Here is a 17,059-nt window from a genome sequence, read left to right on the forward strand (position 1 = left end):
AGGAGGGCCATGCCATTGTTTTCTTCTGTGTCTTGGTTTTTGGGGGGTGTTTCTTTTTGGATTAGCTTCGTAACCCTGTTTTTCTGGTATCCATTGGCGATTAACACATTTGAGAGATTCTGTAACTCAGTTGTCAAGTGGTCTTTGTCAGCTAGGCGTTTGGTTCTGGAGATGAGAGTCTTGGCTACGGAGTTTATTTGTGCAGGGTGGTGGTGTGATTGTGCATGTAAGTAGCGGTTGGTGTGTGTTTTTTTCCGGTAGATAGTGTGTCCTAGGGAGCCATCAGGTTTTTTGTAGATTAGGACGTCAAGAAAGGGGAGTTGGTTGTTGTCTTCTATTTCCATAGTGAATTGTATTTTGGGGTGTAGGCTGTTGAGATGTGTGAGGAAGCTATCTAGTTTTTCTTTCCCGTGTGGCCAAATTACAAAGGTGTCGTCAACATATCTGAGCCAAAGTTTGGGTTTGTGTTCTGACTTGTCTAAAGCATTGGTTTCAAAGTGTTCCATGTACAAATTTGCGATGACCGGTGAGAGGGGTGATCCCATAGGTGCTCCTTCTATCTGTTTGTATCTTTGTCCATTGTGGATGAAGTACGTGTTGGTTAGGCAGTGGTTGGTCAGGTCCAGGATGTATTTGGGGGGGTTGTATTTGTTTTGAATGGCTGTCAAGGCTTCATTAATGGGCACTTGAGTGAAGAGAGATACAACATCGAAGCTCACAAGTAGGTCATCGGGATGTAGGTATTGCTTCTTTATTGTTTCTATGAACTGGAAGGAGTTAGTAACGTGTGAAGCGATGGATTCTGCATAGGGCTGAAGTTGCTTAGCGAGAAATTTAGCGAGATTTTGTAGAGGTGAGCCTATGGAGCTGACTATTGGTCTGAGTGGTGTTCCTTCTTTGTGTATCTTGGGGAGACCGTAGAGTTTGGGGCATCTGGATGATTTTTCTCTGGGGATGATTCTTAGCTGAATTTCTTCACTGATAGGAGAGGCTTTTATTTTGGATTTGGTGGTTTTTTCCAGATAGGTGGTGGGATCTGTTTTTATAGGTTGGTAGGTAGGGTCTTGGAGTAGATTTGATAGTTTTGCTTGGTAGTCCGATGTGTTCATCACAACAGTGGCGTTGCCTTTGTCTGCTGGGAGAATGATTATGTTGTTGTCTTTCCTCAGGTTGGTGAGTGCTTTCTGTTCTTCTTTGTGTAAATTGCTTCTGGGTGGTTTGCTGGAGCAGAGGATGTTGGTGACTTCAAGTCTGATTTTATTGGCTTCATCTGGGTCGATTTTGGTCAGGCTAGCTTCGACTCCGCATATGATGTTTTCCGTGGGGATGCGTCTCGGGGCGACTGCAAAGTTGAAACCTTTGGAGAGTACTTTGGTTTCAGTTGGGGTGAGGATCCTGTCTGATATGTTATGTACTGTTTGTTTCATGGGTTGTTGTGGAGGGTGGCTGGGCTTCTGGCGTTTCTCTAGTTTGTAGAGTTTGTTGGTGTGTCTGTCTGTCTTATGTGAGGTCTCAGTTTCAGCTCTCCAGACGGCTAGTTGTTTGCATTTGTCCCAGAGTGCAGGGTGGATTTTGTTACATAGTTTGAGGTGAAGAGTCAGCAGATCTTTGTTGGTTTGGTTTAGTAGGTATCTTTTCTTATGTATTTCGTTTCTGATTAGGGATAGTTCAGTTCGTTTCAGGATCCTTTCGGTAGCTGGGGTTTTAGAGTGGAATTTAAGTTGGAAGCATGTGGGAGTTAAGTTGTTGTCTCGGCAGTTGCGTAGTAACAGGAGATCACATAAGATGGTGGCTCTTCGGATTTCTAGTTTCTCGTAGGTTCTTGTCAGCTGGAAGGTTTCCTCCCCGTAGAGGTGAGATATTTGCTTTCGTAGATTTTCACGGGTACAGGAATGCAGGTTTTGGTGTCTTCGGGTGTCTTCCCGTGTAAGAGTCGGGGTGTCTATGCGACGTTTCGACGAGGTCTCACTCGTCATCTTCAGGCTGGTGCTTTCGGCTTCTTGTTACTGGAACAGAGCAGAGTCTGGTGTTTGAGTTCCTATAAATACTGTTGAGGGGTGTGGTGTATAGCCTCCAACGTTCTGGGCAGAGAGGAAGTTCCTAGATTAGTGTGCCTTTTCTTCTTTTGTTCCTTAATTACTTGAGGGATATCTTGGGTGATTTCATGAGTGATATTCTGAATACCACTGGGTGGGTCATTAAGTGTAGATTAGTTGCTAAAGCTTTCGTGTCTTGACCTCTTGAGCTTGTGAAGAGTTTTTCTGAGAAGATGGCTGTGCTGCATTTAGTTGTGCTCTGGCTTGGCTTCGTGTATAGGGGTGAGCTGTGGTTTTGTGCCTTGTGCCAGCCAGATCTGTGTAGGGATTGCAGGGGGGTGCAGCATCCGGAGGTGCCACTATAGTTTGGCTACTGGATGGAGTCTGTAATATGTCTGTGGAGAGGGTCTGGGTTTGGGTCTGGTGTGGTTGATTGGTGACGGCGTTCTGTGTGCCTCTGGTTCTGGTGTCGGTTTTTGTGGGGAGTGCTAATTTCCAGATGTCTGGCAGGCGGGACGTGTCGTCACGCTTGTTCATGTTGTGAGGGTGTTTCTCTATCTCGATGGCTTCCATGATTATTCTCTTGATTTTAGACAAGTCAGAACACAAACCCAAACTTTGGCTCAGATATGTTGACGACACCTTTGTAATTTGGCCACACGGGAAAGAAAAACTAGATAGCTTCCTCACACATCTCAACAGCCTACACCCCAAAATACAATTCACTATGGAAATAGAAGACAACAACCAACTCCCCTTTCTTGACGTCCTAATCTACAAAAAACCTGATGGCTCCCTAGGACACACTATCTACCGGAAAAAAACACACACCAACCGCTACTTACATGCACAATCACACCACCACCCTGCACAAATAAACTCCGTAGCCAAGACTCTCATCTCCAGAACCAAACGCCTAGCTGACAAAGACCACTTGACAACTGAGTTACAGAATCTCTCAAATGTGTTAATCGCCAATGGATACCAGAAAAACAGGGTTACGAAGCTAATCCAAAAAGAAACACCCCCCAAAAACCAAGACACAGAAGAAAACAATGGCATGGCCCTCCTTCCTTATATCAAGGGCACTACAGACAAAATCAGCAAAATCCTCCATAAACACAATATCAAAACAGCCTTCTGCACCAACCAAAAAATAGCCAATATCCTCAGAAACCCAAAAGACAAAATCCAGCTGGAAAACCAAGGGGTCTATGAAATACCCTGCAAAGTCTGCCCAGCCACGTACATTGGACAAACAAACAGACGAATAAATGCACGTATCGCAGAACACAAGAATGCCGTCAAAAAAGAAGAAAAAACTTCCTCTCTTTTCCAACACATGAAAGAAACAGGACACGAAATTAATTTTGCAGATTCCAAATTGCTCTTTAACATGGAACATCACCACAAGAGAATAATCATGGAAGCCATCGAGATAGAGAAACACCCTCACAACATGAACAAGCGTGACGACACGTCCCGCCTGCCAGACATCTGGAAATTAGCACTCCCCACAAAAACCGACACCAGAACCAGAGGCACACAGAACGCCGTCACCAATCAACCACACCAGACCCAAACCCAGACCCTCTCCACAGACATATTACAGACTCCATCCAGTAGCCAAACTATAGTGGCACCTCCGGATGCTGCACCCCCCTGCAATCCCTACACAGATCTGGCTGGCACAAGGCACAAAACCACAGCTCGCCCCTATACACGAAGCCAAGCCAGAGCACAACTAAATGCAGCACAGCCATCTTCTCAGAAAAACTCTTCACAAGCTCAAGAGGTCAAGACACGAAAGCTTTAGCAACTAATCTACACTTAATGACCCACCCAGTGGTATTCAGAATATCACTCATGAAATCACCCAAGATATCCCTCAAGTAATTAAGGAACAAAAGAAGAAAAGGCACACTAATCTAGGAACTTCCTCTCTGCCCAGAACGTTGGAGGCTATACACCACACCCCTCAACAGTATTTATAGGAACTCAAACACCAGACTCTGCTCTGTTCCAGTAACAAGAAGCCGAAAGCACCAGCCTGAAGATGACGAGTGAGACCTCGTCGAAACGTCGCATAGACACCCCGACTCTTACACGGGAAGACACCCGAAGACACCAAAACCTGCATATATATATATATATATATATATATATATATATATATATATATATTTGCAAATTTATTATAACATTAGTACGTATACTGTATGCAAGTTATGTGGTAGCACTGGGTTCAATATTATAAAATTCTAGGGGGGTTAAGAGTGACAGACCCCCAATTCATATTATGTTTATTTCATTCTAGTCAAGTAGTTTTAAACAGATGTGGCAGAGGTATTATAAATATACATACACCTACATCTCTCTTCTTCTTCACTTAGTCCATATCAGTGGGCCTTTACATGAATGTATAACTGGTAATAAAAGCATGTGGTATTTCAGGAGTGGGCAACCTAAATTGCACCTGCATCCCAGGTTTTTCTATATGGGTCAAACAGAAAGATTATTCCTTCTGTGAAGCAGCTGAGCTGATATTCTCCATTCCACTAGATCAGAGCTTTCCAAACTATGTGTTGTGACACGTTAGTGTGTCGCGTGAATGCTCCCCGCGCCCCTCCCAGGGCGGGAAATGGTAAACTTCCGGTTTGCTAGTAAAACTGAATTACGGTACTGTGTCGCAAAATGATGCATGTCTGAAAAGTGTGTCACCAGCATGAAAAGTTTGGAAAGCTCTGCACTAGTTGGCAAAGCCCCTTCAGTCAGTAGGGCAGCCCCACTTCCTAATGGTTAGTAGCTTATAAAAGATTCAGGATCCTTTCTTGCTCAAAAGATCCTGCACCTTTAAAAGCTGAAAGCTAGTGCAGAATTCAACAGGTGCCAATACCTCAAGAACCTCTTCTCACATGAATTGACCTGGACCCTGAGGCTTCTGAGGCTTCTTCATGTGCCCACTCCACAAGAGGTATGGAGGGTGGCAACACAAGAATGGCCTTTTCTGCAGTGGCTCCGTTTGTGGAACGCTTTCCCCAGGGACGCTTGTCTGGGGTCTTCATTACATTTCTTTAGGCGCCAGGTGAAAAACATTCCTTTGCAACCAAGCCTTTGGCTGATTAAACATTATATGCTATTTTAAAGGTGTTATGGGGGCAGTTAATGGTTTTGTATTGTATTTTGTGTTCTCATTTTGTATTTTTATGTAGAGACCCACCCTCTGATCTTCAAATTAAGGACAGTATATATATATAATTAATAATAATAATAATAGTGATGTACGGTATCTTTCTAAAGCTGAAGCAAAGGACTCTTTTCTCACCAGTTTTCAAATGAGTTTGTCACTCCTTTCTACAAAAGTTCCAAAATCAGCACAGGGCAGAAAAAGATAAATAATACAACCTAATAAGAACACTGGCTAGCAAATAAACCCAAGATCAGTTCAAGAGAGAATCCTATATAGATTGCATGCATTGATACACACCCTTGGCCCTTTTCTTCTTTTCCCAAATTGTGAAATGCAAGCAGTGGCTAATTTGCTAAATGACTCCAAAAACCGTACTTGTGTTGGACAGGCTGCAATGAGGAAGGAAAGCGCAATTAGTTTTGTTTTTGACTCAAACCAGAACTACCGAAGACATGATGAAGGCAGCAGCCCTAATCCCGTTTACCTGGGAGAAAGCCCCATTAATGTCCAAGGGACTTACTTCCGAGTAGACCCGGTTAGCCTTGCTCTGCTAAATAACTTTGCTATTCGGATACCAAAACCGGTCGACCTGCACGCTCGTCCCTGGCTTTTTTTAATCTATCCCCAATGATCACAGCAATCACCCCTGGGACCGTGAGCAACAATCGTAATTCTTTCCTTGATTTCTTTTGGCAGCGGCGTAAGGAAAGGAAACAAACATTTCATACGTGGAAGTAACTTAAGGCAAACCCTGTTTTTCCCCCCTTCTCTGCATTGCCGCGGAAACGCAGCCCCGCCTCTTCCTCCTGGCGCGCCTCCGCTTGCACTGGGCGAAGCCAATGACAGAGCAGGAAACGGCAGACACCACGAAGAAGGAGATTGGCGGGAAAGGGAGCCGTCGTGACGGTTCCATAGTGTAGTGGTTATCACGTCTGCTTTACACGCAGAAGGTCCTGGGTTCGAGCCCCAGTGGAACCACTAAGTTGTTTTTTCTTTCTCTCTCCCACCCCTGCGCCTCCTTCTTCGTCCTAACCGCGGGAGTTGCAGAAATCTCGCCTCATTCCTCCAATCCCCTCTGGCAAAGGAAGGGGGGAGAGGGGAGAGAGAAGGATACCCAATGCACAAAGTCGCCGCTTTATGATGGCTGAGTTCCGGACACTTTTGCTGCCCGTAATTATTTGCATTCCAAAAAGGTGAATGGGTTGCTCAGCTGAGCGAAGCTTGGGGAGCCTCCGTCCCGCCGTCTCCTCAATCTGAATCTCCCCGGGAGAATGCACCCAAGCGTGGGCTGCGCTTATTAAGGAGTGGCGCGGGGAAGGCCCTCTGCACGCGCTCAGGGGCACCCTCGATCAACACTACTTCTTCAGCCACGGCCCCTGACGTTCAACAAAGGCTAGTTAGGGGGCCCAAACGCTCAATCGCAGGAAAATTCTTCCTTACGCCTCCAGCAACCAAAAGGAGCAGCCGCGTTTATCATTGCGTCGGCAGCCTCCCACCCGCCCCAGGTGCCGTCGAAAGGGGGAGAACTAAGAGACTGCGTGGGAGGGAAGAGAAGCGGCTTCTACACGGGACGGCGACGCCCCTCGATCGCCCTCCCCCCCCGCGGCAGGATTCCCCCCTCGGGCGGGCACGCAACTGCATTGCAACTGTAACGTGTGGAAACGCAAACACGCTTCATGCTGCTACTCTCTTTCCTCCTGGTTTCCTAATCCCACCGGCTGCCATCCATGTAGGCTGCACGATCACTGCGCCCACATTACACCCGTGCAAAGTGGGGTTCGGAAAATAAAGAGAGTCTGATGAGTTGGCTTGCAGGCAAAAGCTGGCGCACGCCGCGATCCCTAGCCTTCCCGGGCCGCGCGTTCCTCTGGGTTGCCAAGGGAATCGCACCCCGAAAAGGAACTAGCGGGAGGCGGCCGAAAGCAATGTAGTTCTGCTGGCGCCTGCCTTCATTGCATGGCTGCTGCTGCTGCTGCCGCCGCCCACGCTTCGGCTCTGTGCGGCAGAAATGCAGAGCAGCCTCGACAAGGATGCGGGGGAGGCGAGGAAGCTCGCAGGAGGCGCGTCCCACGCGGATGCGACAAAGAAAGGCTGCTCTGGGTGTTCCCTGTTTCATAAGATCACGTATTCCTGGGAAGAGGAGGGAGGAAGCGGGGGACGGGGGACGGGCAGGTTGATTGAAAACTATACTGCTGCACCCAGCTCTGCATTTTAAGATCAGCGAGGCTGCAGCCCTAAACACGCTTTTATAAAGGGAGTAAGGCCTATAGGGTACATGCTTTTGAGGAAACGCACAACACGCGTTCGCTCAGCGTCCCTTCACATGACATCACGCCCTTTGCTCTCTGGCCCTTTTTAAGATTTGTATTTTTCTCACTGTATTGGTGGCTTCAAGTGTTCTTCCTGAAAGAACAGCACTCTGTTAGAACTGAAGGGGGCAAGACTGCGTTTTTTCACTGGTTCTTTTAGGGATTCTTTGTGAATGGGCCTGAAGGATGAAATTTTCCTAAATCAGGTTAGCTCAGAGTCGCGTGCCGGTGTTTATATTTACGCAACGCACCAGTGGACGAAATGCAGTTGTGATCTGTTTTCACGATGATACAGAGGTTTAAAAATAGATTGGAGAAAGGAGGCTGGATTGCAGGGAGGGTCAAGCCATATGGCATGGATGAAGGGGTCGTTTTTCATCTGGGACTGTTTTGTGACAAAATGGTACATTGTGCTCATATGTGATCATACTATACTGTATACGGTATGCTGAAAAGAACGACGGGCAAGTCTACACAGTTGCTACTGAATTAAGAGCCGTACTGAAGTAAGAAAGGTATCTCTGCCTTTGGAATGAAGAACGATTATACAAGGATCATAACCAAAATGCAAAATAATCTTTAATCATTTTTTTTAAAAATAATAATAATAATCAGACAATCCTAACCATGGCTAATTTGTTTTTGTAGATACAAGTCTTGGCAAACTTAAGCAAAGTGGAAATGTTATTACTGTGTATTTTTGTTGTTGTTGTTGTTTAGTCGTGTCCGATTCTTCGTGACCCCATGGACCAGAGCACGCCAGGCACTCCTGTCTTCCACTGCCTCCCACAGTTTGGTCAAACTCATGCTGGTAGCTTCGAGGACACTGTCCAACCATCTCGTCCTCTGTTGTCCCCTTCTCCTTCTGCCCTCAGTCTTTCCCAACATCAGGGTCTTTTCCAGGGAGTCTTCTCTTCTCATGAGGTGGCCAAAGTATTGGAGCCTCAGCTTCACGATCTGTCCTTCCAGTGAGCACTCAGGGCTGATTTCCTTAAGAATGGAGAGGTTTGATCTTCTTGCAGTCCATGGGACTCTCAAGAGTCTCCTCCAGCACCATAATTCAAAAGCATCAATTCTTCGGCGATCAGCCTTCTTTATGGTCCAGCTCTCATTTCCATACATCATTATATAAATTGAATAAATGATAATACTTATTTCTGTGTATTACATTTATAACTTTCCTTCTCCAAGTTGCTCTGGGTAGTCTACATGGTGTCTCTTCTTCCTGCAACCTTCTTAGGCAGCATAGGGCCGTTGACACAACCAATCCAGTATCTAACTTTAACACTTTGAGGATAAAGTCACTCGGTTCCACAGCAAGGCTGCTGCTGCTGTTGTGACAGCCAAGGTGTCCAACTCAACGTTTAATCCAGAGTTATGGGATCAGTTCCTGTTAATGCATTCTGTCAATGTGGAGTCAGGATACTTTGTGGTGCATCTGACCACCTGCTTGTTAGCGCCTTCTCCATCATGGCTTATTAAAGCTAACCTAGAGTACAAGGGAGGTCCATCCCCTTTTGCCTCCTGGGGGGTGGGAGTGGGGGGCATTATGTTCTAATCTGTAAAACACATCCTAAACTGCTTCCATTCAAATGGCAAGTTATTTTATGTGGGTCCATTAAATTTCTTAAGCGGATGCATATTAATTTCAGCTGTTGTGTGTATCATCTCCAGAGCAATGTGTGTTTGTTAAGGGAAAACCTTAAAGAAAGATAAAAATCCTAGACCTTTCACATTATCCACATGTCAAGGACCTGTCAGACCCAGAAGATTTAACCATGTTTTGTGTGTTTGAATCCCCTAATTCCTGTTCCATCAGTATATATCCTTTTATATTTTTAAATGAATTTTTATTTTTTTTTAAATTGAATACCACTTTGATATTTTAAAAATATTAAGTGGTTGGTAACCGTTTCTAAAGAAATAAATGTTTTGTGATGCTTAGAAGAACCATTACCCTTGATATTTCCTTCAAAGCTGATTGTAGCTTACTGTAGTGAATTAGTGTGTCTTGGGTAAACCCCCTAAGAGCTAAAAGAGGAAGATGCTTAACGAGACTATGCTTAACTTAATCTCAGCAGAGAAAGCTGTGCCACACAATAAGCAGCCATAGCTGAAAGGTGAAAGAAAATAAAGATGCATTTCAAGATAAGTGTGGTTCTGTGTCTTCTTTTCTGGTATAAAGGTAAGCACCAATCGTGCCTGTCGGGCATTTAAATTGGTATAATTTGTGAAGATTCTTGTTGAAATTCAAAGGGTGAATTTTATTTTCTAGATAAATGCTGGCGTTTGTAGTTACCCTGCACCAGAGGAAGGGGTGCGGATCTTCTAGTGTGTTTTATCAAATAGCTATGTGCAAATGCCAAACAGCCATTTTAAAAGTTGCGGAATAAGAGGGAAAGGCCAGAATGTTGCTGGGAGGGACTATGATCCAAAAGACTTCACAGTGCATTTTTTTACCAGTTTATTTTATTGGAATAGCTATATCGTATGCTATCTCACAAACTGATGTATGAAACTCCTTTTGCTATGTGGCATGAGGGCTGCTGTTCCAAGAAAGTAAGCCTAACGTTCCTTGGGATCACGGAACATGATACATGGTTCTTTGGGTCCTAGCCAAAGCCTAAGAAAAGGATTACTGTTATGATGATCTGCTGAACTGCAAGAATGATTTTTAGCTTATCATTAACCAAAGGTTGGCTGTGCGCCTCCTGTTAGCAACTGTACTCTTTTCCATGCCATTTCTAGATGATCCCCCCTACCCCCCAATCTCTCCACAGCCTGTTTGAAAATAATAAAAGGCTTTGGTAAAGCCAATCATATGAACTATGGAGGGTTGAATGAGCTGTAGACAGTGCAGTGATTAACAGCACAATCCTAAACGTATATATACTTAGAAGTGCCCCGTTAAGTCCAATGGAATTTGTCCCTAGAGAAGTATCTGATTGCATTCTAAAATAGTCACTAACTTCAATATTTGCAGATGTGAAAATAAATGGATTTAGGGTCCTTCCTGACCTTAATTCACCTGCTTGTGCCAGATAAAAGCAGTGCTGGCTCTTAGTATAGATGTTATAGATCTTGGCTGCTGTCCTAAATGTACATAAGTTGGCATAGAATCATCTGCTTCATATGTCCTGAGCCAGCACAAGTGCACTGGAGATCATAGTCTAGCCTTTGAATAGCTAGATGATAAAATCTCTGATTTTCTTAGTACGTTTAAACTAACTAATGGTTAGATTAGTATGCACAAACATCTATTGTATCTCTGTGACTCTGAACATTGTATTCCTTCAGTTATTTGATATCTTTATATTCTTTATTTTGTTTTGTTTATTAAGGAAACTCTGTGAACAAATGTTATAGTCTGTCAAAGTATTTGGATGTGGAGTTGTTTTTCCTGTGTTTTTACTCTGATACTTTCTGTGTTTGGGGCAAGAAGAAGGTAGATCTGATTATGCTGGTAGGGTTTGCAGTAGATCGACAAGAGTTTCTGACTCTCTGAGGTTTTTTAAAAATAGGCTGCTTTGACAACAAAACACTCAGGTTTTGAAACTTCTGCGTGTGAAAGAACTGAGTTCAGTTCTAGTAATGAGAATGTTACTGGGCTGCGCATATTCTCAGAGGCACCCTGGTCCAAAATTGCAAGTGAACAGAAGCCTTCCTGCAGTCACAATTTTAAAAATAAAGTAGATCTGCCCAGCTTGAAGTCTGCTCACCTCTGCTCTATACTGCTGGGTTTTCAACATTACTGCATTTGCTTATCCACGTTTTGATGGATGCATCAATGACTATCACGATTAAGTACCATACATTCATATACCAGACTATCATTTTTGACTGAATTACCTGTGGTATCATATGCTTTTCTTAACATTCAAATCCAAAGATTCAACATTCTTTTAGAATTCCCAGCAGTTCCTTTATGTAAAGATAATCACTTTAACTCAGCATCCCAAGAGGTACTGCCAGGTCATTCACATAAGCTGGGAGCAATTATCTTGTTCTTTGTAGTAACCTGCTTATGAGTTCTTTTCCATTTGGCACGCAGCTCAGAGAGGAAACCATCTTCTGCTTTCCTCCTCAGATTAATTCTTTTCTGGTGTGTTACTGTACCATGCACGAAATAGCTTTGTGTGCTACACAAGGGAGGTTTCTGCTACAAGCAGTATCTAAGCAAACTTTAACCTGAACGCTAATTGAGTGCGAGGGCCAAATTATCTTGTTGGTTGAGACTATGGTAGCATAGGGCCTAAGGACAGCACATTATATATTGTCTAACAAAATACGCTGTGGTTGGTGGAAGACTTAAGACAGCAATCTTACACACACTTTACTTGAAAGCAAGCCCCATGTACACAGTGGGACTTAACTTCTATGAATGCATGCACAGAACTGCACTGTAAATTCTACTGCAAGATAAACCGAAAAACAATTTGGGTTGATTTCATCAAATTTCCTACTTCTATCCTTAAGTCCAGGCTTATTGTCTGGATCCTGCCACCACAATCATTTCCAAGTAAGTAGATGGCAGAAGGCGATTATATGTGAAGAGTTTGCAGCCAAAATGTGTTGGCTGATGCAGTTGTGGGTTTACCTAAAGGTAATGGACTTGGGTAAAGAACAACAATGGATGAGAAGGATGAGAAAACAGAAATGCCTGCTTCTTGCACCAAGCAACTGCAATGAATTACAGGGCTCTTGGAGCCAGGCTCTCTGAGATGGGACTGATTTTCTGCATCCATTTCAGGCCCAGTTTGAGCACTGAAACTGCTGTTGTTACATCATACCTTTGTTGAGAAAGATACAGGGTGTGTGTGTGACCCTGTTGTTGTTCTTGATCTCATACAAGCTTTCAATATTTCTAGCATCCTTCTAGAACATCTGAGTTGGGAGTGGGCAGTAATGTTTTGGTTCCAGTCCTGCTTGGTTGAGGGAATTCCAGAAGGTGGTTCCTGTTTGGTCCCTTAGAGCCTGCAGTCTAGCGTTCCACAGTGTTCAATCTTATTCTCCAGCTATTCAATATCTACATGAAACTGCTGAGTGGGGTCAATAGGGGTGGGAAAGAATTTAGATTCAGTTTGCATTTAAAGATGAACCTGAACTTAATATTGGAGAAATGAGAAATGGGCAGTACAAAACTGATAGATTCGGCTATCCCTAGTAATCCAAATTTTTGGAGTATGTTGCCATCAGTATGCTGATGACATGCCCATTTGTTCACCCTTTTCTTCTCAAGGAGGTGTAGGGGTAGATGTGCTGAACTGGGGGTTGACCATGGTAATCAACTGGATGAGACCCAGCAAACTGAGGCTTAATCCAAATAAGACAGTGAAACGGGTTAGGAGGTGGTTCTTTGGTCAGGATAGTTTGGTGTGCAAGTGGTTCTGCATGGGGCTGGATGTATGAATTTTATACTGTAAAGCATTTTGAGATTCTTTGGTAGAAAGCAATTAACAAAATAAACAAAAACTAGGAACGCTAGGCTAAGTTTTACTCAGAGTAAACCCATTGAAATTAATAATGACAAAGTTAGGTAGTTCTATTCTGAGTAGAACGTAACTGAATGCCACCCACTGACCTGAGTATTGCCTGTTTGTTTAAAAGGCTTCTATATAATATGGTAGTCAATGAACAGAAGTATTACAAAAGCTTTCGACGCTCTGCCCCCCCATCTAAAAAAATAAATGCCAATAATTGCAACATTCAGGGTGGAGGGAAACTCCTATTTTTAAATAGGAGTGCCTACTTTTTTGCAGTACTTGATGATACAAATATGCTTTTAACACACTTCACAGCAATGTAAAGTGCTTAAAAATATATATCTACAGGGTGTTTTAGTACATTTGTATACCACATCCCCAATATTCCCAAGGTGAATATGTTGAGAAACGGGGGGGGGGGGGGACACACACACGAAGAGACAGTCCACTTTGCCTTTTTTTGTGTGCAAAATGGAAAGAGCAACTGAAAGATCAAATTTAAACCTCCTGTCCTAACAAGCTTTGCCAAGGCAATTGGGGACTAAGTATGGCAAAATTATAATCTGTCAACTCATCTGCCTTTCAACGGGGGTTGGTTGACAGAGTAAAATGTTTTCTAAGTACTGTACATGCCAGCCTGATGCATTCCACCTTTTCAGCACTGGTTGAGAAGTGCTGACACTCCTGAGGAAGCTGGAAGGTGAGTGGGAAGGAAAAGGAAAAGATCGTCGCTTCTTTCCTTCAACTCATTATATATGAAAATTGCATTATACACAAGGACCCGGCTAAATGTAATCATATCAGTAGCCCCATTGAGTCAGATGAGACTTTTCATTTGCTTTGTGCAAGCACTTTATTGAATCAAAGTAGTATACTTCATACATTCTAAAGATTAATTATTGAGGAACATTTATGTAATGGAAGATTTTTTAAAATAAAAAAATTATGACAACCAGATATTTTGTAGAGGCAGTTATTTGGATATTTTTGTTTCTAATTCCAAACATAACCAACACCCTTATAAAGTGTACAGTTCTGGCCAGAGAAAGAGTTGGAAAGGGTTCCAAAAAGGTCAACCAAAATAATCGAGGGGGTGGAGGAAAGGTTACATTGGGGTGCTATCAAATTATGCATGGGGTGGAGAAAGCAAATAGAGGGGGGAAATTCCCCTCTCATCACAGTGGACATCAATTGAAGCTGAATTTTGGAAGAGTCAGGACAGACAAAAGAATTAATTCCACACAGTGCATACTTAAACTACGGAATTATCTTCTAAAATAATTATTGGTGACAACCAACTTTGATTAGACAAACTCATGGAGGATAAAGGCTATCAACGGTGCTGGAGGAGATTCTTGAGAGTCCCATGGACTGCAAGAAGATCAAACCTATCCATTCTTAAGGAGCCCTGAGTGCTCATTGGAAGGACAGATCCTGAAGCTGAGGCTCCAATACTTTGGCCACCTCATGAGAAGAGAAGACTCCCTGGAAAAGACCCTGACATTGGGAAAGATGGAGGGCACAAGGAGAAGGGGACGACAGAGGACGAGATGGTTGGACCGTGTTCTCGAAGCTACGAACATGAGTTTGGCCAAACTGTGGGAGGCAGTGGAAGACAGGAGTGCCTAGCGTGCTCTGGTCCATGGGGTCATGAAGAGTCGGACACAACTAAACAACTAAACAACAACAACAAAGGCTATCAATGGCTACTAGCTGAAATGTCTTTGTTCTGTCCTCACTGCTGGAGGCAGTATGCCTCTGGAGGCAAGTTCCTGGGATTCCCAAGTCACGTGACTACGGTTGCTCCTCACGTCTTGCTTTTAGGCTTCCCACAGGCATCTGCATGGCCACTGTGAGAACAGGACGTTGGGCTACATGGATCATTGGCCTGATCACACAGGCTCTTCTAATCCAGCAGGTTCTTAAAAGCTATTTGCAATGTACATCTGATTATGTTAGACAGAAATTAGTCACTGTGTTGTTCTATGTGTCAGTTACTTTGGCCACTTTCTATATCGGTCTGATTAAGCGCAGGGACTTGGGAAGTAAGTAGCACCCAAAAATTGGCACGCTCTGTTTCCCCTTTCTATAGTGTTTCGCTTTTTTAAAAAACCATACTATAAAACCTGCTTCCTGCCTGCAAATCCATTTCCTCTGCGTTTCACTGACTATGGCAAAGGCCCAAATTGCTCATTCATTTAAAGGCTTTGATTTCTATGCCATACACTGTGGGTTAGCGAGAGGGATGAAACCCACTGCAGGAGATCAAGCCTGGTTTCGACTCATCAGTTGTGTTTTGGAGGCTGCCTTTAAAAGCCCTGTGTGGCACAATCACTTAAGGGGCATCATGGTCATATGCTTGGGTGAATTTGACTATGCCTTCCAAAATCCAGATATGCTAAAGAGAGGTAAAATTGGTCTTGTCATGTAGCTGGAAACTATGGATGACTGACTCACCAAGATTACTGAAGCTTCCACAGGGTATATGGTTAGCATGCTGGGATATTAAATTCCTAGCTTATCCTTTAACTCATTGGTTGCCTTTAAACATCAACATGCCACACTTGTCCCTATTTACCACTCCCTAATTATCAGTCCCCTGTCCCTGCTAAATGTTCCATTCCTATTTTTGGGTTTTGGGGGATATCATGTGTTCCCTGTCCATGGCGTGTTGCGTGAGCAGGGCTAAAGAATTTAGCATGTACGAAACTTGGACACTAACACTCATTGGGCATGTGAAGCCGTACAGGCAGTCTGTAGTCACCACCCCCTGTCCTTGAAGCCCTTGCACATAGACAGCAGGGGCGCTGGCCTGGAATGGCCAGAGGTGAATGCTCTGCTGCGTAGCAATGGACTTGAACTTTAAAGCCCTAAACGGCCTCAGCCCAGTACACCTGAAGAAGCGTCTCCACCCCCATCATTCAGCCCAGACACTGAGGTCCAGCTCCAAGGGCCTTCTGGTGGTTCCCTCCCTGCGAGATGTGAGGTTACAGGGAACCAGACAGAGAGCCTTCTCAGTAGTGGTGCCTGCCCTGTGGAACGCCCTCCCATCAGATGTCAAGGAAATATGACTTTTAGTAGACATCTGAAGGCAACCCTGTTTATGGATTGTTTGATGTTTTATTCAGTTTTTTGTCCTCTGTTGTCCAGAGTGGCTGGGGTATAAATAATAAAATTATTATTATTATTATTAGCTCAGGCTGGCAGTGTGCTCTTTCATGCCACATGCAACATTTGAAGAGGGGGAAGAAACCAGCATGGACAAACATCAGATGTGCTCCCTGAGAGATCATGCACCCCCTCTGCCTCCACTGCTTGGTCTAGGTCACCTGTTTCAGGAAGCTTGTCGCCTGCCTTCTGCTTGATTTTTTTTTGTTGTTGGTGTCCTCCTGTTAGCTGTATTATTTCTTCCAGTTTCTGGTTTTTTATAATTGTTCTGTGGTTTTTACTGTTTACATTAGGAGCCTTGAACACTTCATTTGAATTGGACAGGTGGGATATTGGACATTTAGAAATAGATTAAAGGTTGCTTGTGATTTTGTGAAGTTAAATTTGAACCCTTGCTGGCAAGCAACAGTTATTTTCCTGCTGCTCTTTGTGCTGCAATTTTCCTGGAATCTAAAGTTGGAATCCTATATCCATTCACCCAGGAATAACCCCATCGAATTCAATGGGACTTTCTTCAGAGTAAACTATAAATCATTGGAGCAGATTGTGCATGGCATTAAAAAATTACACACACATACCACTCTGCAAAAGGTCATTAGCTAAGAAGTGCTGTGTGATATTTTAATAGGTTGTGATTACTTCCAAGCACACACACACACACACACACACACAGAGAGAGAGAGAGGGAGGGAGAGAGAGAGAGAGAGAGAGAGAGAGAGAGAGAGAGAGAGAGAGAGAGCACGCTTTCTTTCAACTAAAAACTACCAAGTTAGACATAGGAAATTTTGAACTGAATTAAGGAGTCTCCATAAGTCAGCTACAAACATGACTTTGTCCTTATATCTCTAGATCTGTAAGGAAACATCTGTACCA

The 17,059-nt window shown here is 43.7% G+C and overlaps 1 protein-coding gene across 3 annotated transcripts in view; it reads left to right on the forward strand.

Moving 5' to 3' along the window:
* RS1 (retinoschisin 1) overlaps window positions 1-17,059 on the forward strand; it is a 40,609-nt gene that overhangs the window by 9,264 nt on the left and 14,286 nt on the right. For 2 of the 3 annotated variants that reach the window (XM_082221642.1, XM_082221643.1), the window contains exon 2: window positions 9,614-9,720. In XM_082221642.1, coding sequence (XP_082077768.1) covers window positions 9,672-9,720 — 49 coding nt within the window. In that variant the 5' untranslated portion in view covers window positions 9,614-9,671. Of the gene's footprint in view, window positions 1-5,821; window positions 9,721-17,059 lie in introns of those variants that run through there. The other variant, XM_082221641.1, reaches the window with a different exon arrangement.

Source organism: Podarcis vaucheri, assembly GCF_965113315.1.
Source record: "Podarcis vaucheri genome assembly, chromosome: 4".
Lineage (NCBI taxonomy): Eukaryota > Metazoa > Chordata > Lepidosauria > Squamata > Lacertidae > Podarcis > Podarcis vaucheri.